Here is a 20,636-nt window from a genome sequence, read left to right as displayed (position 1 = left end):
ACTATTTTTAAGTGCACTGTTCAACCAACACTGCCATCCATCTCCAGAACGTTTTTATCTTATAAAACAGAAACTCTACACTCATTAAACAATAACCCCCATTTTCTCCATCCCTCCACAGCTTCGAATTCTACTGTCTGTGACTGTGAATTTGACTAGGTATGTTATATAACTGGAATAATAAAGAATTGGTCTCTTTGTGACTGGATTATTTTACTAAGCACTAAGTATTCAATATTTGTCTATGCTGAAACAGGTGTCAGTTCACTTCCTTCAGAAGGCTGAATAATGTTTCATTGCCTGTGTAGATTGCATGTTGCTTATGCATTCATGCAAGGATGGACACCCAGGTGGCTTCCAGCGAGGTGAGCCTCATGGGCTGACTCAGCGTGGCATTCAGGCTCAATATCAGGGTCACTGATGTTGCACACTTCAGGGAGGCCAGAAATAAGGTGAAGCCACCATTCCGTTGCCTCGTCTTCCAAAGGCTGAAGGTAGAGCTGAAAAGCAGGTTTTCCTGAATGCTGAGATTCAGTCAAAGTGTTGTGCACACTCAGAGTAGAGCATGTCAGGAGAGAGGGAGGGAGCACAAGAACTAGATCGGGGAATGCCAGACCTAGGCGCTGGGTTTTACCCCTTGGGTGGTAGAGCTGGTGTCACTGCAAGACTCCCGCAGGCTGTGGTGGGCTTGGGTGATCTCAACAGTTGACTTGGTACCTCCCTTCCAGACCATGGCATCACCTTCTCCATCTCATCGGCCAGAGATGAGTCGGTATTTATGAACAGCACCTTTGTGCCAACAGGTGCCCCCAGGCCCCCATCACAGCTGTGTCCACCAGTGACGATCTTCCCCAGGTGCTGCCCCACCCCTGCCAGTTGCTGCCGCTGTAGCCTCTGTCCCCAGACTGCAAATGAAAGGGGCCTGTGGAGACCCTCTTCATGCAAAACACGCAAGATACAAAAAAGGCAGCAAGCCCTTCCACCCGTGCCTTCCAGGTTCTTGCTTCCTGTCCCTGGAGACAAATGTATTTCCAGTTGCTTATATATCTTTGCAAAGACATCCTTCTGGAGATAGTGTACACATCCACCAACAGGTTAGGACAATGGTCTTTGGTCTCTATTTCTTTTTCAATTTTACGTAAACAATGGTGTTCCTGACACGCTGGCCTGTGCTTTCCTTCACAGAAAATATTTTGGAGGTTGTTTCATATTAATTCATAAAGTGCTGCTTCTTTCTTGCCTGTGGCTGCTTAGTACACCAATACCCCAGATTTTTTTTTCTTTTTTAGCCTGTCCCTAAATTATGTGCATTTGAGTAGTTTCTGTTCTTTTGCTGTAATAGACAATGTGGCCATTTGCCATCGTAGATTGTCTTTGGTGAGACTTTTTGCCCTATTTAAATTTTTTTAAAGATTTATTTATTTATGCATACAAAAACTGGGTTGCAGGCCAGAGATTTGAGGGGGTGAAAGGATTCACCAGAGACAGAGTGGGGAGCAGAACATGTGGATCTATTGAAATCCATTGCTGAGGGGAGCAGTGGGAGACAGGAGAGGTCTGCTGTGCCATGTGGGTAGCTCCCTGGCCAGCGATGAAACATGTTGCAGTGGCTGCGGATAGCTTCATAGTGCTGCATCTTAACCCCTTGTGCCACCAGGGAGGCCCCTGTTTATTTAGACTTTTTTGGTTTCTTTCATTGGGGGCCTGTAGTTACTCATTTATAGATCCTGTGCATACTGTTGGTGTTTGCCTATGCATTTCATATTTTTAGTATTAAAGTAAATGGCATTGTATTTCAAATTTCAAATTTTTACTCATTGCTGGAAAAGAAGAAATCCATTAACTTTTGTATATTAATTAACCTTGTAGCTTGCAGCCTTTTTATAGTTCTAGAAGTATCTTGGTTGATTCTTTGAGATTTTCTACATGTCATCTGCAAACAGAGATGGTTTTATTTCTTTCTTCTTAATCTGCATGCCTTTCTCCTTTGTCTTCTCTTACTGCATTAACTAGGATTTCCAGTATGACATTGCATAGAAGTGGTGAGGGAATGCACCTGCCTGTTCTTGATCTATTTTCTCACCATTAAGTAAAATGTTCACTGTAGCTTTTTGTTGGTAGCTATTTCTCATCAGGTGAGGAAATTCCCCTCTATTCCTAGTTTGCTGAGATTTTATATTTGTTTTTTATCACAAATGGGTGTTGGATTTCATGAAATGATTTTTCTGCATCTACTGATGTAATCTTATAATACTTCTTTTTTAGCCTGCTGATGTAGTGGATTGTAAAAATTGATTTTCAAGTACTGAATCAGAATGACATTACTGGACTAAATCCAGTGTGGGCCATTAGAGGATGCACACAGGCCAGGTCAGCAGGCAGGCTGCTGCAGGAATGAGCAACGACTTCCCCACCCCCATCTCAGAGCTGCCCTCATGGGGGTTTGCATTACAACTCCTGGCGCCCTTTGAGCCAGGCCTCCTCATCAGGGAGCTGATGGAAGGAGGAAGGAGCTGGTGGCCAAGTTGAACAGGGAGAGGGCAGAAGCCACACCGACAGGTGCTTTTCCTCGTCTTCTATTTTTTCCAGTTTCAGGGCTTTGGCAGGCTGCAGATCCTGCTTCCTTCAGACCCTGTGGCCGCCACCATCTTGACCTTGTGGTGGATTCAGACGGGCGGTACTTTTTGGTGTTTGGTTTTCCCCTTCTCTTCCAGCCCTGTGGCCCTGCACCACCTCTTGTGTGTGTTTCCGGCCCAGATTGCGGTGGGTTCATCTCCTGATGGTTCTGTGCTTGGGCTGGGGCCACTGTGCTTTGGGCTCTGCCTGTTTGGCTGAACAGTTGCTGGAGGGGGATGTTGATTTCCGAGCTTGACTGAGAGTCTGTATCTTGAATCCTTCTCTCCCCTACTCCTCTCCTCCCTTTGTCCCTTTGAACTTCTCACTGATTAAAAATCTTTGGGAACACTAGAGTTGATTAGTTTGCTTTCACGCACACAGGTGGCCTGAACCTTAGAACGGGCAACATGGGTGTGGCTCCAGGAAGGCGCAGAGCTGGTTCTCTGTATTCGGGCAGACGGTATAGGAGAGTCCTGGAGCCCTCGGTGGCTTTTTCGGGCTTTTATTGAGGTTTGACATGTAGTGTGGCACCCAGGCAGGGGTGCAGGAGGCCAGGAGGCTGGCAGGCCTTCCAGCCCCCTGCGAATCTTCATCTTTACTGGGCTCTTTTGAGTTCTCTCGTGGCCTCTGCTTCTCTGCTCTTTTTCTTCCTGCTACTCTTCTCTTTTCCTTCTGGTAGTTCCGCTGCACGCCACAGCCCATCCCACCCCACCCATCCCATCTCCTCCAAGCCCGCCTCACCCCACCCCTCCCTTGGTGTGCTCCCTCGCCTTCCCCCCCCCCCCCCCCCCCCGCAGAATGTCTCTGACTCACAGCTGCCTGCTAATTTTGTTTTTTATTGTTATTATTTTTCCCCTGATCCCTTATTTGGTTCCCCTGTATTCCTCCTGTAAGTGAACCATTCGATATTTTTCTTTTTTTCTGTGACTTATTTCACTGAGTATCATCCCTTCCGGCCAGTCAAAAAACAAAAAACAAACCACGAGCAGATGCATTTCTAGGCCGTACTTTATCTCCCCTTTTGTGAGGCCCAAGGCTGGAAGGGGCTAGAGTTGTCTAGTTGCTCTTACTCCAGGGCAGATAAGGCTCCTGGAAAGCAGTTTCCCTTCCTGGCAGGCTTGTGTTAGGAGAACAGAATGCTCTGGGCTTCCAGAATGGTTACAATCCTCCCGGGGGTTTTTGAAAGTGGTTACTTTTCCCTCCCCAGGCTGAAGCATGGGGCTAGTTGTCCCATCTTCACAGTGACAACTGGGTGGCTCCTGGAGGTAAACCCCAGGGAAGTGTGGGCTTGCCTGGCTAGGGAACCCCAAGAGTTTGCACTCTCCCAGCTAGTCCACATCCAGGCACCAGCAAGTCATCAAAGACTGAAGTGTTCCTACCAGCTGTGGGCGCCAAGGCCTCTTCTGCTCCTGGTAGGTGGTGATTCTCTGTATTCCTCATCTGCCCTCTGCCTGCCATTCTCCAATGGTTCTAAGCAAAGTTGATAATCACTTTGTTCAGGTTTTTCTTGTGAGACTGGAAGTACCAACTTTCAAGTTCTTTAAGTCATGATTTTTTAGTTCTCTCCATGGAGGGGCTGTGTTTTGGTGAGCTTTTGTTCTTCAGAATTGTGCATGGTTTGGTATTGCTCGTCAGGCTCCCTACTTTCATTTTTAAAGGCATTTCGCCTCTGATGAAAACTCTAGGAAAATAGGCATGGAGTAACAAAGGTAACACACAGGAAAGTTAAAGATCCAGAATCTTGTAAAAATTCTCAGAGTATTACTTTCCTGGTTTGTAGGATCCTGACTTCCCTTTTAGAAATTTCTTGATGCCTCAGAACTCGCTTCTGTATCTAACCTTCAAGGATGATGATCACTTCTGTTGCCAAGCTTTTCTTATCTTGTCCTTATCAAAAATTGCTTTCAGTGTGTTTATTTGTCCTACTGTTACTTCGTAAACAATTTGGGGTCCAAGGCTCAGACTTCTCTGTGCTTGAGAGCTGCCTGCGGTCTTGCACAAAGCCAGTCTCTGATTAGGACTCTGGGAAGATGGATTCCCAGTTGAATTGGATTGTTTCCCCCAGCTGGCATGGTGTAAAGCAAATCTTACATGTTGCTAAGTTGCCACTTATCAGCTCATTAACCCAAACATGTGCCCAAGTGTCTATCCTGTGATCCTGACTCTTAATAGGAGAAACATTCCCCAAGAAGAATCTCTCTGAATCTAACTAGAAATATGCTGAAACCATCAGTGCGTGTTCATTACAGAAAACTGCAATGCTGAGCCTCCCTGGTGGCGCAGCGGTTGAGCGCTGGATTGCGAAGCTGCCCGCAGCCTCTGCAACGCCGGTTCGATCCCCGGCTGCTCCCCGGCCACAGGAGGAGGGTCCCACATGGCGCGCAGACCTCTCCTGCCACCCGCTGCTCCCCTCTCCACTTCTCACCCCTCTTTGCCTTGGAGGGTTCCACTTACTGAGCACTTTGTTTCCAGCTCTGTGTTAAGTGCTTTATATGTCAGATCATTTAACTACTGCCACCTGCCCTAGAAAGTCAGTGGTAATAGTCTAATTTTGCAGATGAGGAAACTGAAAGACAGAGAAGCAACTTGCCCAGGTCATTCAGTAAATGACAGATGTGAGAGCTGAACTCAGACTGAAGAGGCTGTGCTTCTACCCAAACCTCTGTGCTATCCCTGTTTATATACACATGGAATACTCACAGCAATACCAATCCTGGGTTTTTGTTGTTGACTCCTGGAGAATGCGCCGCCCTACCCTCTGACTATTAGCAATGCATAGCAAAAAGGCCAAAGGACCTGCACCAAAAGGGTGATTATGGGATTTATGGATCATTTTTATTTTCCTCTTTATATTCATCTGCATTTTCCAAGAAAACATTGCAGTTTTCCTTTTTTTCAAAAAAAAAAAAAGATTTATTTATTTATACAAGCACTGGGTATAGTCAGAAGTGTGGGCGGGTGAGAGGATTCACCAGAGACACAGAGGGGAGCAGAGCAGGCAGATGAACCGAAATACACTGCTGAGGGGAGCAGCGGGCAAGATGGGGGGGTTCTGCTGCGCCATGTGGGTTATCTCCCCGGCTGGCCAGGAATCGAACCCATGCTGCTGAGGCTGCGGACAGCTTCACAGCACTGCGCTCAACCTGCTGCGCCACCAGGGAGGCCCAGATCTGCTCTTTTAAATATGATTTAAAATGTGATTTTTAAATGTGTTAAAAAGCTGGATTTCAGACTGTCTTTACAGAAGAATGACCGCTAATAAATAATAAGATTGGATGATCATTATGCAATGACCTCTGCAACAACTGATTCTGTCAAGGTTCTAAAGTTTTGGGGGGAGATGTTTCGGGGTACAGCGTGTTCATACAGTAGCCAAGTCTCACTTTGCAGATGATGTATTACTTCTAGTTGAGAGTGCTGTCAGACATTTGCTGACCTAAATAATCAAAATTAGATTCAGAAAGAATGGGACAAACTAACACTCTGTTGGCTCCTGATGTGATACAGTAGGAAGGACACTGCGTCACTTAAGCAGTGTTGTGAACAACAGTTACTCCGAATGCCATCATGAAGAAGCAACTAGGCAAAGAGAGCCTAGGGATAGTCCCTAAGACTCTTCAAAAATATCAGTGTAGGGGCCTCCCTGGTGGCACAGGTGGTTGAGCGCCGCACTGTGAAGCTGTCCACAGCCTCTGCAGCATGGGTTCAATCCCAGCCCGCTGGGAGAATCCCACATGGCTAGGCAGACCTCTCCTGTCTCACCCGCTGCTCCCCTCAGCAGTGTATTTCAGTCAGTCTGCCTGCTCTGCTCCCCGCTCTGTCTCTGGAGAATCCTCTCACCCTCCCGCACATCTGGCCTGTACCCCAGCACTTGTATAAATAAAAAATAAATCTTAAAAAAAAACTTTATTAAAAAAAAATCAGTGTCACGAAAGACAGGAAAAAGGTTGGGGCAGGGGACACATTTCTCACTGCATTAAACCTTGACTGGGTGCAGGATACTGTATCTTTAAAAGGACATAAAGGACATTTTGGAGCTAATTGGGGAAATTTAGTAAAGACTGTCTATTTGATAAGATTGCATTCAGGTTAACTTTCTTGGGTGTGCTGATGGCATTGTGGTTATGTAAGGGAGTATTCTACTTTCAGCAGAAGCAGGTGAAGTGTTTAAGGGTGAAAGTGAGCTTAAGTCCACAACTGACTTTCAGATGGCCTAGCAATAAAATGGTATCATATGTAAATATATATAACATATATTATATTTTATATTTAATATAGATCATTAGTAAAGGATGAGTGTTTAATTTTCTTTCAATTCTTCTGTATGTTTGATATTTAAAAAAATAAAATGTTGGGAATAAAACCCAGTTTTCTGATGAATGCTGGAACAAGCCCTCCTACTGACATAGGCATGGGACTCCTTCCAAAAAGAATTAAAGAACCTCTGTCTTGACACATAATCTTTTCTGGCTGCATTTTACTAAGTCTTCTTTATGGACATCTGGCCTACCAAGGGGAAGTAGATTCATTCCCTATACTTGAATTGTTTTGGGTTTGGCTTTATAGTGCTAAGAAAATTTCCACTGAGCTGATTTACTAGGCCCCTGAATAGCGATACTACTATTTGCCACCAAATTTCAACAGTGGGACTGTCTTGAAGAAGCTCAAGAGAACGTGCCTGGGTTCATCCTGCGGGGATCTCACAATTATTTAAGGAGAACAGAGTCTAAGAACCACTTCCTGTCCTAGGAACATCTGATCCAGTGTCACACATGCCGAAAACAAGAACTCAGACCTGTTGTCACAAAAAGTAAACATAGGAAGTAGGAAGCAAAGATCAGGCTGCTGGGTGAGCCCTCATAAATTACATGCAATCATTAGACAGTTAATATTGTGGAGTCGTTTGTATCATCTTACCTAATCTCAACAGTGGACAGCAAATTGTTCTTTTCTTTGCTACTCAGAGTAAATGGAGATTATCATTTCGCAGAAAGGATGGATGAGGTAGGATCCAGTTCTTGGTAGTGGAGGACATTATTGTCCCATAGTAAACGGGTAAGACTAGTAGAGGAAATTTGAAAGAGGAATCTATCCTGAAATGTAATTGCATCAAGGGGTGATACACAAGTTCTTTGTATCCAGCTCCAAATGTTGGATTTGACTACCTGCAGGACTATGTTTAGAAGGATTCCTGGATAAGGGAGAAAGGGTGTAATAAGTGGTTCGTGATACCTGTTAGGGTTTTTTTTGAGGAGTATAACAACATGGTGACCATATTTGCCATCTTTAAATTCCCAACACAAATTTAATTGATGCTTGGAAAAAAAACTAAAACCTTCAAAAATTTAAGGTAATGATGACAGAAATGGCTAATTTTTGTGGCGCACTTACAGTGGGTAAGACAGTAATCTAGGTGCTTTGTGTATATTCATTCATTGAATCCTCACAACAATTTGATGAGGTAAAATCTATGACTGTCACATCCATGTTGCGAACAAGGAATGAAGCCATTTACACTCAACTTCTCAGCATGACTTTTTTTTTTTTTTTTGTAATTATATTTCAAATTTCAGCCTTGCCGCTGTCACTCCCAAATCCTCTTCCTGCTTTAGTTTTCTCCTTGGTGCCTGTCACCACCTGGCCTTCTGTATGTTCTTCCTCCTCCCCTGGCATTCCCCCTGGCACAGGGTAGGCTGTTTTGAAGACTGTTGACAAATGTTGCCGGGTGTCCCTCTGGATGCCCCATGAGGATGCCCTCCCCCTAAGATGTCTGCCAGCACCCAAAGTTGCAATTTAATAAATCTCTGCCAACTTGACATAAAAAAAAAATCTCATTTTCATTTTCAGTTCTTTGATCACATGCAAAGATGTTTTAAAAATATAAGCATTGCCTCTTTCGAATCGGATGAGTAATAATGAAAAATCTATTTCAAATGTCATTAAGCCTCCAGATACGAGAGAAAATTTTCAGTTCGCATGAAGGGGGCATGAAGGGGCCATGTAAACCGAGACTGGAGGAGGGAAAAGAGAACAGCGAGGAAGAAGGGGAAGGAAAGAAGAAAGAAAAGCAAGAAAGAATAGATAAAAGGGACAAAATGCAGAATCGCACCGCGTTTCGTCCCCGGTGCCCGGACAGGCTACTGGGGCGTGGTCACCACAAGCCCCACTCAGTTAACCCAGGACTCTGCACCTTCTACCCATGCCCGTGGTTCTCAAACTAGGTGACCTCAGAACCCCCTGACATTCTTAAAAATAATGAAGAACCCCAAAGCATCAATGTATGTAGATTACATCTATCAGCATTTGCCATATTAGAAGTTAAAACAGAAAACCTTAAAATATTTATGTAAATAACGTTTTTGTGAAAACAGCTCTACTTTCCAAACCACAACAACAACAACAAAGTTAGGGAGCAGAGAAGCATTGCTTCTACGTTTTCACAGTCTGGCTTAATAAAAGGGGCCTGGCTTCCCCTCTGCATCACTGTGCTGTGACACCACACATCACTTGGCAAACTCCTCTACACACTCACAAGAGGGAGTTAACAAGCCTTAGTCCTATTTAAAAACAGTTTTGGGGGCCTCCCTGGTGGCGCAAGGGGTTAAGCATCAGCACTATGAAGCTGTCCACGGCCACTGCAGCATGAGTTCGATCCCCGGCCAGGGAGCTACCCACATGGCACAGCAGACCTCTCCTGACTCGCCTGCTGCTCCCCTCTGTATTTCAGTCAACCTGCCTGTTCTTCTCCCCACTCTGTCTCTGGGGAATCCTCTCACCCCCCACCTCCCGCAGCTCTTGTAGGCATACATAAATAAATCTTTAAAAATAAATAAAAACAGTTTTGAACTGTGGATTCCCAAAACGTGTCCTGGGACCACCCAAAGGTGCCTGGACTGCCCTTTGAGAACCAGGGATCCAGGCAGGAGGGACGCTGCAAACCCCCCTGGAAGAGTCACCTGACAACATGTATGAAGGGCCATGAAAACATCAGGGCCCTGGGACACAGGGACTCCCCTTAAGAGGGGATATTTCAAAGCAGTAATTCCCCAAGGAGGGAAAGCTGCCTGAGCGGCCTGTAGCTGGGAGCAGGTCCACAAATGCTGGTCTGTTCACGTACTAGCACCTACGCCGGCCGCTTATTCGTGCGCCAGCCAGCACGCACAGCTCAGGCGGGGAGCTGCTGCTCAGAGGGCTAATGGCAGAAGCAAAATAACCGCCGCCCTCACTTGTGCCCACTGGTTTCAGTAGACTTTGGATGCCTGGAGACAGCCAGGAGCGGGGGTTTGGGGGGGCTGTTTGATACAGGGGGGCCTGGAAGTGCAGGAGGATTTTTTCTCTCCTCTTTTTGGTCCATGTTGACATCAATGATCAATGTTTACTTTTTTTTTTTTTTTTTTTTTGCGCAACAAGTAAAAGCAAAAACCAGGACTCTCTGTTTTGTATTGTTCTCCTGGTCAGTGTGGTCAGGTGTGGGCAGAGAGCAGTCACGGAAGAGAGGTTTGGGGTGAGGCACCAGTCAGGGCTGGGGACTCCATGCTTCGGCTCTGTCCGTGGTTCCCTTTCAGTGGCGACAAGAGAAACTTCTGGCCGAGCAGCTGTTACCATAGGCCTGTGGGAGCTGACGGAAGAGCAGCTGCTGGGGCTGCTTCACTTCACAGTGGGAAGGAGAAAGCCGGAGGGGGAAGCCGGAGGGGGAAGGAGAAAGGTGGAGGGGGGTGGGGGCTGGGGTGATGGGGGGCAGCTGGAAAGGTTCTCTCGGAGACAACCAAGGTCCAGGGGCCATAGTAGGGCACGTGGGAGGGAGCTGGGTGGGGAGCTGGGTGAGGTACCGAGTGCTCAGTGGGTCTTAGCTGGAAGACAGTGGGGTGCAGGGAGCACTGGGGAGTTTCTCTGCCCCCAGATCTGCCTGAGCCTGGAGTGCTCGACACAGAGATTCCGCCTGGACAGGACCAGGGAGAGGCCTGTGTTTTAGGAAGTCCTCACGGCTAGGTGTGTGCAAGCCGTGTTAGACGTGGGGGAGACGGGTTGAACTTGGACACGGGGTTGTAGTAAGTCCTCAAGGTCACGATGGGCCTCAGAAACCGGGATTTGAAATAAAACCACGTACAACAGCGAGTACGTCACTGAAAAACGAATAACTGCCTTTTGCTCAGTGTTGACTGGGAATTCCTCCTCATCAACGTTCTAACGAAATGGCTGAAGGCAATGATGCTTTGGAAGGACCTGCCAAATGGAAGAGATAGCCCCGCAGGCCTCGAGCTCTGGGGGGGCCAGACTCAGGAGTGTGAACTGGGGGCCTGTCCTCCAGCCCCCAGCTGCAAATGCAACCAAAGTCCTGGTCACACCTGGCAGCTTTGACACAAGCTTCTTTCAGTTTTCCTTTTGCAGCCCAGTCATGAAACGAGTCACCTCAGTAAACCCGCAGCGTGCGGGGAGCAGAGCAGGTGTTAGGTGCCTGCACCGCTGCTGCCTGCCAGGTGCTCCTGGAAGCACTGAAAATGTCGATGGCAGCTCCTGGGGCTCCCTGGGTGCGGTGTGGAAGGGGTGCAGCGGTCAGTTCAAACTTGGCCCTGGGGGACGGGGCGGCTGGGGCCGGCCACACGCAAGTGGAACTCGTGAAAGCTGATGCTAGGTCAGGTCAACCGAGGGCACAAACCTCTGACAATCTTTACTGTTTTGCTCAAGTTGCATGTGACTGAGATGTTCTGCTCTTTGATTTGGGGGAGTGTCTCAGAGAACCCCAAGGTCTTCACACACACTGAGACTCACCTGCCATGGCCCTCGCAGGCCCGGGAGGCCCCCCAGGCTCGGATGGGCTGGCCCTGCCTGCGCCGGCTGGTCTAGAGCAGACACTCGCCACAGCTGCGGCCTGATCCAGCGGGGGGTGGGGGGGGGTGAGGGGGGTGGGGGGTGCAGAAGGGACTCCCTGGGCCCCGCCGGGACCTCCCCCGGGCCGCACCCGCTGACTTCCACAGACCTGGTTTCGGAGCCTCTTCCCCAGGGCGCGCCGGCCTCGGGCATCTCATCTCAGCGCCCGCAGGTGCAGCCCCGGGGCAGCCTCGAGTGCAGGCACCTGGCGGCATCCCAGCCCGGGGGAAGGTCAGGCTCCGCGGCCTTCACCTCCCCCCGGCCTCGGTTCCCGGGGTCTCGGCAGCATTTGCTGCAGCTGGGTTGTGCGAACCAGGGCCCGGGCGGCTCATTCTGCGTCTCCCCAGCCCCCCTAGCGCCCCCGCGGCCTCCGAGGCCTCCCCTCCTCCCTTTTGGGTCCATGTCTTGGGTTTGGTGAAAACCCCATTTCATGAGTCTGGAGCACATTCTTCAGGCCCCGCAGACCTGACTCCCCGCCGCGAGCACGCGCCCCCGGCCTACTCCACGGGGCGCAGCCACCCCATCCCAGCGCCCCGAGTTGGGGCTGCAGCCCCTCTCCCCGCAGTGATTCTGGGGTGCAGGGAGCAATGGGGAGACCACCGCTCCTTGTTCCTCCCGGTCTCCCTGCTCTGCCCTGAGGGGTGTCACCCGCTCAGATGCGCACCCCCTTGGGGCGGGCGGGCGCCTGCGGGAGCTGCAGGAGAAGGGGGGCAGGAGGGGGGCAGGAGGCCCGGCCGGGCTCACCCCGGGGAGGGCCGCGCCCGCGCCCTGGTCCGCACAGAGCGTCGACCGCGGGCGTCTGTCCACACCCTAAAGCGCGTCCCAACCCGGCAGCAGCGCGAGGGGCGCCAGCGGCTGAGGCGCCCGCGGGGCTCCTCATTCTCCTCGCGCTATGGGGGCCTCGTGCTGGGCCCCAGGCTGCGTCAGATCAGCCCCCCTCGGGCGTTCCCGGGGGACAGACCCGCATGGTGATCGGAACCTCCTGGCCTCTGAAACCTTCCTCACCGTCTCCCCCAAACGTGGGGGGTTTCCGGGGTCTCCATGCGCCCTGCGAATCCCGTTCATACCCAATGACCCGGCCAGAGCCTTTTCCTTTGGGGAGACTTAATTTCTGCTGTGTTGACCCCAAGTCCTGGTTAACGCAGGAGTCTTCGTTACCCCAGAACTGTACGAGGGTGGGGGGGCTGCCTTTGCAGGGCGTGGGAGGCGGGGCAGCGCCGTCCTCAGGGGCTAAAGGACTTAAGAAGAAATTCCCCCGATTTTATTCATTTCAGATTAAAAGAAAAAAAATCACTGATGTGGTAAAAGTGCTTTCTTTACTGGGTATTTGTTAATTCAACGTGGCGCTGGGCTTGTGCCAAAATGAATGTTGCAAAGCTCGGGGGAATTATTTCAATTTTGAAATTTCAGTGGGTTCCCTAGGCACCCCAGACACTTTTGGGGGGAGGCTGACATGAAAAGGCCTCTTCCTGGAAGGTACTGAGGATAAAGTCAAATCTTGACAGCTGGTGCTGGAAAGGCAGTGCCCAGGGTGTTAGTGAAGATTTTGGGGGCAGTCCTGAGAAACCCAAAGCTTCAGAATCTTAAGACAGTTGCAGTGTTCACCATACCAGAGACAGGGATTGCATTCTCACACACCGAACTTCACATAAATAATAGCAACAAAACAAGACCCATGAACTGTGGTTTTGAGCATGTGGAACCCGCTGAGTAAGTGGCTGCCTTTGTCCTTCTCCTGACACCCCCAAACCAGCGAGTGTGAGTTGAGTACGTGCTTATAACTTACCTGTAAAAACGGTGACTCTCTACAGAGTTCGTGTCCACAGAGATGAGGCTGAATCGAAATCCTTAAGAGAAAATTAACGCAAAAATGCAAAGCTTTTTAATAGATAATTTTAGAGGAAGGCTTTTTGGACGAGATTGTCGAAGGCCGGCACCCTTGACCTCTTGGGCATAGTCGGGTTTTACTCGTATCTGCTTGAATTGATCAAAACCAATCTGCATTGTTTTCCCAACTAGGTAATTTTATTTTAAAATTCATATTTGCTCAGGAGTGGCTGGTCCACGATCTCCATGCTCAGTGATGCCCACCCCGGGCCCCTGGCTGGATAAGGCTGACCACCAGCCCGAGCAGGCTTGGGGACCCCCCAAACCCCCATTGTTCCCCATATGCACTCAGGGTCTCCTTCTGTGGCCCCCACTCTGGAGACCCCCTGGTTGACTGGCAGCAGCATCTGCTGGTTTCCTTCCGCCTCTGGGTGCTCACGGCTCCACAGGTCCCCTGGGCACAGGGGGCAGCAGCCTCAATTTCTGATCCCACATCCTGTTGGGGGTCTGTCGGGCTCTCCCCCTTGGGGCTGGTTCCTTCACTGTGGGGGGTGAGAGGCAGACACTGGACCCTGCCAATACCTCGTGTTTGTGGGGATGGGGTGCACTGTAATGTGTGCATCATAATCAGGCCAGTGGAGACAGGAGCGGAGCAGGGGCGGAGCAGGGGCGGCGCGGGGCTGGCAGAGCTGGGATGGGGTTCCTGACCTTGAAGGGTGGCTGGAGCAGCGGAGGTGCTGGCGGGAGGTGAAACAGATGAGGGAGGGCATGATTTGAGGGGTTAAGGGTTTGTTGCCCGTTTGCTGGGAGACAGCAGAGGAGAAGACATGGAAGGCAGCTGGATTTGGGGGATGAGTCGTCTAGAACCCCAGAAATGCAGGCTCCCTAGCTCATTTCTTCCCAGGGAAGTTCTGGGAAACCCGTCTGTCCGTCACACACCAGGGATGTGCATTTGCCCTTTTCCATATCACGCTTGCCCGCCGGGCTTCTGGCAGGTCATTTCCACCACTTCCTGGTACGTGCTCGGGCCCTCCCTGGGCCCCGAGGCGCGGGGAATGGCGCGGTGGCAGGTGTCTTGCAGGGAGGCTCCTCACCTGCCGGTCCTGCCTGGTCCACCACTGGTCCTGCCTCTGGGCTTGGGCCCACCCGGCCTCACCGTTCCTGGCACAGGGCCCCGGCTCTGGGCTCCGGCTGCTTGACCAACACGATCTCCGCCGCCTCGGTGCCCTTGGTCCCCCTGGGCCAGGATGCCCGGAGACAAACGTGGGTGTTTCTGCTCACTCTGGGAGACTCCGGAGCCCAGACATCACCCAGGTGCCCAAGCTCAGGGACGGGAGAGTCTCTCCATCCTCTGCGGAAGGGCTCCTGGGGGAGGGGGAGGCCCCGGGGGGAGGGGTCCCGGAGCACCCGCCAGCCAGGCTGGAAGGCAGTTTCTGGGCATGGTGCCCCAATGGGGCCCAGCTTAGCTCCTAAAGGCATCTTGGCCTGTGACAAAGCACCCCTGCCCGCCCAGGCCCTGCCTCCAGCAGGCTCATCCCAACCTCGGCTTCCTCCTCTCTGCAGTGGGCTCAGGCGAAGCTGCCAGGGCTCTCTGGGGCTCTTCCTCTGAGGGGGGATGGCAGACAGAAGCAGATTCCAGAGCCACCATCCCGCTCCGCTGCTCATCCATGGAGAGAGAAAACGGCCCCTGCCCCGGCCTCAGTGCCTGCCCCCTCCTCGGCCTCCTGCGGCCCCTCTCTCTGGGCCCTGGCCCGGCCCTCCTCCTGCCCCTCCCCCAGCCAACCTCCTGTTGCTCAGCTGCAAGGCCTGCTGCCCTCCTGGGGTCCCCTGGAGGCCCTGCTGCCCCTGCCCTGCCCGTCCCCCTTCCCTGTTCTCTCTCCCCCTTTCTCCCTGGCCTCGCTCCTGCCCTCAGCTCTGCCTTTGCCCGTGACCCTCCTGTGGCCCTTCCCTGACCTCCAGACACCTGGGCAGACCCCTCGCCTGTCCCTACACCCCTCCTGCCCAGCCTCCTCCTCCCACCAGCTTCCCAATCCTGGGTCATCCTGCAACTGCCCCAGGGGCCTAGGGGCCTGCCCGTGGGTACCTGGGCCTCTTGGAGCTTCGCGGGTGGGGTGCTTCCTGGGTGCAGAGAGAAGCACGTGGGGTCACTGTGGGGCAGCCTGGAGGACTGTCCAGCATCCCAGGAAGGTCCCATCTCCACTCGAGTCCCCAGCCAGCTGGGGCGCTGGCCTGTGTCACCAGGCGGGCTCCTCCTGGGGACTGGTGTACAGGCCAAAGGAAGGGAACACCCCCACCCACCCCCCGTTGTCCAAACCCTGTGACTCTGGGCTCTCAGCTGCGGAGGCGGGTGGCTATCCTGGGAACTCAGGGTGCTTCCTCCTCAGGCTACTTCCCTGCTGCGCTCAAGCTCCACCTCCTCACTCAGGAGTGATCAGCCCTGCAGGCCCTATGCCTGGTCTACACCCCAGCCCCCCAAAACAGCCTCTCCAGGAAATGGAGACGCTTTGGAGGGGCAGGGGCTGCCCGGGAAGGGAGGCTGTGGCAGCAGGAGGGCACTAGCTGAGTCTCTGCCCAGCCCTAGTGCTGTGAGGTCTTGGGGCTGGAGGGTGCCAGTGCCCTGGGAACCCGGCCAGGGGCCCAGCCCCCTATGTGTCCCCGTGCCCTGTGGGCAGCTGCTCACCTCTGCAGCCCTGGCAGCTCGCCAGGTCAGGACGATGTCCCCACAGCAGCCTCCCTGGAGCCAGTTGTAGATTTTTGGGGTGGGGTTGGGGGCTGGAGAGAAAGCACAGACGGAGGTTACCCGCATGGAGATTGGAGTCTTGGGCCCCTACGCTCCTGCTCCCCCCTCAGACAGACGTGAGGAAGACTGGCTGGCCGGAGCGAGGGTCCCCTCACGTGCTCTTGTCTGTCTGCCTCGCGGGGCCTGGCCACACTAGTTGGCCAACCGAGAGCGGCAGCATGTTCCCTCAGGCAGGAAGCTGACTGATTTCGGGGAGGGGTGGCCCCTGAGAACTCACAGTGCACAGGTTGCCTGTCCCTCCAGGTCCTTCCAGGGTGCATCCTCGGCTGTCTCTTTCCTCCCCACTCCCGGGGGTGGTGAGGTCCAGAGTCACTCTCCTCAGGCCGCGTGTCCCGCGCCCCTTGCCCCCCACGCCCAGGGCAGCCCCCCGACTGGCATCTGTTCTGCAGGACTCGAGGCAGCTGCACTTGCGCCCGCCTGCTGCGGGAAGCCTGCGCCCGCCCTGCTGATGACCTTGAGTTTGCAAAAGATCACGAAGCGCAGGCAGTTTGCCAGGTGTTGAAGACCAACTTTTGGCAAAATGCCGGGTCAGGTGTCCCTGAAAGGATGAGACGGCCTAGGCGACACCTCAGGGCTGAAGGGAAGGGAAGGGAAGGGGAGGGGAGGCAGATACAGACACTCTTATATGGGTGCCAGCGTCTCCTCCGCGGCGGGTCTTTATTTCTATGTTAAGGCAAGCGATGGGATGACATCATCGTCTGCAGAGAAGCAAAACAAACACTCAGCACATTGCTTTCCCACAGACGTTTTGTCGCCTACGTGTTCTTAAGAGAAGAAACGACCTTAAAAGTTAATCGATAATCAAAACTTAGACGCATTATTTCAGCCTCAACAACTACCTAGGGCAGCTAACAGTCCTTGGTACCGCCCTGTCGCCACGGCTGCCCTATCAGGAGACCCCTCTCTCTACATGTCCTGCAGCTGGAGACCCCTTGTTTCCCAGTAATCAGTGATTAGAACTTTTATCAGCTTAGGAACTCCTAGCGTAACCAACTTGATGATTCAGCTTGGAAACTCCTAGAGTAATCAACTTCACGATTCATGGCAAGGCTTCTCGACGGAACTTCCATGTGAGGAATGTTATGACCAGCTCTGGGTTGCTTATCAGACATGCCCTTGCACGATAATTATTTCCCACTGTCAAGTGGGCCAAGTTATTCAGTGTTTAACTTTGAAGCAAGTAATTCTCCATGCCATGCACTTACAATATTCTTATACATGTATTGTATAAGATACATGTATCTTATATTGTATAAGATACATGTATCTTATACATGTATTCAATAATATCTTATACATGTATTCAATGTATTCTTATACATTTATTGCCCAATGTATTTGTTATAGAGCAACCCCGATATTAAACGGGTTCCTGGCTGTGGGTCCTCACCCGCGCGCTTTAAAGGGACTTATGAATACTCTACTACAGACACACGCAAAAGGGTTAATAAAAGGTTTATTTACAAGAGAAAAAGAAATAAGGAAAATGTACAACTCAGGGAGAAAATAGGGAAATAAAGTCTTTAATGCGTCCTACCCGATCCGACGACCTGGAAACCCCAAAGTCACTCTCAGAGCTAGACGGACGCTGCGAGCTGGCCGAGGGCCCCAAAATGGAGAGAGCCCCAAAGCCCACGTGTCTGCCTTTTGTATCCACCTGGCTGCTTAACCCCACCCTCAGGTCCCAGCCACCTTCCCTTTGGTGGTGATGGGATTTGGAGTTCCCAGTGTCTTTGGCTTTGACCTGGGGTGGGGGTGGAGTCCACAAAGCCTGTATGGAATTTGCTTTGGGACTGCCTTTTCCCCCTAACATATTGACTGAGAAGTTCTTTCTCATTATGACCAAGAATAAAAAACAAAGGGATGTTCAATCTTCAGCCCCACGGTGTGAGACACAAGGAATCTTCAGCCCCATGGTGTGACGCTCTTTTTTCTTTGGCCCCATTGTGTGAAGCTCTTTAAGCTCCGGCCCCATGGTGTGAGACCCTTTTCTTAGCTGCTTGCCAGAGTCTTACCTGGCTGGGGCAACAAGGCCCCCTGCAGCAGCCAGGAAACCCCAACCTTGAGCTCTGAATTCTAATGCCCAGGGTGGGTGGGGAGCGGGGCAGAATAACTTACTGAGCCTTCTCCCCCACTCCATCTGCTGTGGGGGGGGGGGTGTCCCACCCTGCGGGGAGCCTCTGCTGGATCCTGTCCAGGCACAGCCCGAGGTCAGGAAAGCATCTGCCCCTGGGAGGCTCCAGCTGCCCCAGGCCATTTGCATCCCCTAGGCCCAGCATGGCCGGACTCCAGGAGCACCATCCATCTCAGGGGTGGGAGGACGGTGCTTTCTGGAGCCCAGCGGACACTGTGTCCCTGGGCCTGCTGGACGTGGCTCCAAGTGCTGCCGGGGGTGGGGGTGGTGGGCCAGGAGATGTGTGGGGTGCAGGGAGGCGGGAGGGGGACAAGCCCACCCCATAAACACCTGACGTTACTTCTTCCAATGCCAGGTTGGGGGAGGAGTCAGGCTGTGCCCAGCTCAGGTCCTGAAGAAATGTGTTTGATTAGTCAACTGAAACGTGTTACTGAAAGGTGGACTTTTCTAAAGTGGCAAATTAGCAAGTGTGTCTCGATGTTGAACCCAATAGACTTGACGTCTGTTCCTGCAGAGTTCCAGGCTACTTCCGGGACGATGCACCATTAGGCACCTAAGCACTGAGGTGAGGACTGTTCTCCGTGGCCAGGCGGACTTCCGTGGCCAGGCGGACTTCCGTGGCCAGGCTGACTTCCGTGGCCAGGCTGACTTCCGTGGCAAGGTGCTTGTAGTGACGATGGCCCTGCCCCGAGGTTGATGCCGAAATGACTGACATGCGTGACTGCAAGATTGTGAGCAGTCAGGCGTGACTATAGGATTGACGTGGGTTACGAAAGGATTACCACAACTTTTCATTCTTATTTGCTCATTGTACAGAAATGCTAAAAAGGAGAATTTCTCACCGTCTTGCGCTCCCACCTCCTGCGTGTTCTTGCCCGTGTGTTTTCCAGTAGCGTGTCAAACACTCATCTGCATAATTGTAATCGTAGTAAAAAAGTCCGTCCAAGTGTGTCTTCTCGGAGCTGCAGTGTTCCTCCACGCCGCTGCACGGCCGCCGCCGGCTCCTCAGCGCAGGGTGCTCTGTGCTAAATCCAAGTTTCACTTTCACAAGCAGCAGGTTCTTTCTTTTCTACCAACCCCCTGGGCTTCAAGCCTGACTGATTTTCCCAGGCTCTAAGTCTCTCTAGATGACGCTGCAAGAATCTCTTCTCTTTCTTTTCCTACTGCATTCTGAAGAGGGCAGGACGTCTGGGGGTTCCCCCCGGCTGGGCAGCCACCTCCAGTCACACTCACACAGCAGGCAGGTGACTCCTGTGTCTGTCACTGGCTCTGCCCCCTCCGGAGGCCTCTCTCTCTCTCTCTCTCTTTTTAAAGATGTATTTATTTATGCATACAAGAGCTGGGGTTCAGGCCAGAGATGGGGGGGTGAGAGGATTCACCAGAGACAGAGTGGGGAGCAGAACAGGCAGATTGACTGAAATCCACTCTGAGGGGAGCAGTGGGGAGACAGGCGAGGTCTGCTGCGGGTCAGCTCCCTGGCTGGGGATCGAACTCATGTCATAGTAGCTGGTGATAGCTTGATAGCCCAGAGACTTTAACCCCACCAGGGAGCCCCAGGGAGGTCTCTCTTGAATGACCTGACCCCTTTTCTCTGCTCTTTGTGCTTGGGAGGCCGGCTGTGGCCAGGGGGTCACGTGAGAGCCACAGAGCTGCAGGGCCCTGCGGTGGCTCAGAGTTGTGGCTGGAAGTGTGTCTGCGAGTGGGCGTGTGTGGGGGAGGGTTGAGGACTTTGATCTCCTCCCGTGTGTGTGATATCTGATTGTGCGCTGTGTGCTTTGAAAAATACCTGTCTTGGGGCCTCTCTGTGGGAGCACAGGCATGTGTGGGTGTGCTTGGATGTGTGTGGGGTGCCCGCGAGTGGGGGGAGTACTGTGTCTCTGTTTATGTCTTTGGCTGAGGTTGAGGGTGTTTCTAGCTTCGGGGTTGTCTCTGGAGTGAAGTGTGGGGGTGCACGTCCGCGTCCACATGCGTCTCCAGATGTGTGTGCGTCGTGGCGCGGCTCTGCCTGTCTCTGGCCGGGAGCCGCGAGGCCTGCAGCAGCCACAGCACATGCACAGGAAACAGGACGCTGGGGCGGACCTGCCCGGCACAGCCCTGTTCTGGCGCGGCGGCCTGACGCCTGCCCGAGCGGCCGGCTGAGAAGGGCCACGGCCTGGCGGAGACCATCAGGGCAGAGGTGGCGCCCCTCGTCCGGGCAGGGGCCTGGGCCCGGGGCCGCACACTCCCCTTCCCCGAGGGGCTGCTCTGGTGCGCGGGCACCTGCCGGGCTTCTCTGCTGTGTCCCAGGCGTTGCCCTGTGGGCGAGCGAGGCCGGAGGCAGCTCAGCCCTTCCTCCGCCCGAGGCGCCTTTCCTGGGCAGTGCTGCGTGGCCATGTCCCCAGCTGCTCTCTG

The 20,636-nt window shown here is 52.5% G+C and overlaps 2 protein-coding genes across 16 annotated transcripts in view; one reads left to right on the top strand and one right to left on the bottom strand.

Annotated features, from left to right (window-relative positions):
* Positions 1 to 3,658: 3,658 nt before the first annotated feature.
* GPR55 (G protein-coupled receptor 55) overlaps positions 3,659 to 20,636 on the top strand; it is a 37,779-nt gene continuing 20,801 nt past the window's right edge. Inside the window, exon 1 of the mRNA XM_037524198.2 lies at positions 3,659 to 4,028. The gene's annotated coding sequence lies outside the window, so the exon portion shown is untranslated. The remainder of the gene's footprint in view (positions 4,029 to 20,636) is intronic.
* On the bottom strand, positions 12,781 to 16,567 carry LOC119256289 (basic salivary proline-rich protein 3-like). Of its 15 annotated transcripts, XM_054700150.1 has the most exons (7): positions 16,329 to 16,546; positions 15,992 to 16,083; positions 15,395 to 15,570; positions 14,853 to 14,998; positions 14,406 to 14,548; positions 13,894 to 14,048; positions 12,781 to 13,765 (listed from the first exon to the last, which is right to left on the bottom strand). In XM_054700150.1, exons 1-7 carry the CDS (start codon positions 16,369 to 16,371, stop codon positions 13,747 to 13,749), a joined length of 774 nt encoding a protein of 257 aa, XP_054556125.1. In that variant the 5' UTR covers positions 16,372 to 16,546; the 3' UTR covers positions 12,781 to 13,746. The 15 variants fall into 15 exon arrangements, 14 of the variants coding, with proteins under 14 accessions (XP_054556125.1, XP_054556124.1, XP_054556127.1 ...); XM_054700149.1 differs by having other exon boundaries at positions 12,781 to 14,048; XM_054700152.1 differs by lacking the exon at positions 13,894 to 14,048 and having other exon boundaries at positions 12,781 to 13,853.

The sequence above is a fragment of the Talpa occidentalis genome, unplaced genomic scaffold (genome assembly GCF_014898055.3).
Source record: "Talpa occidentalis isolate TD23 unplaced genomic scaffold, MPIMG_talOcc4v2.1 talOcc4.3, whole genome shotgun sequence".
Classification (NCBI taxonomy): domain Eukaryota; kingdom Metazoa; phylum Chordata; class Mammalia; order Eulipotyphla; family Talpidae; genus Talpa; species Talpa occidentalis.
The sequence above is the reverse complement of the archived record's forward strand: the minus strand, read 5'-3'. Positions and strand labels throughout refer to the sequence as shown.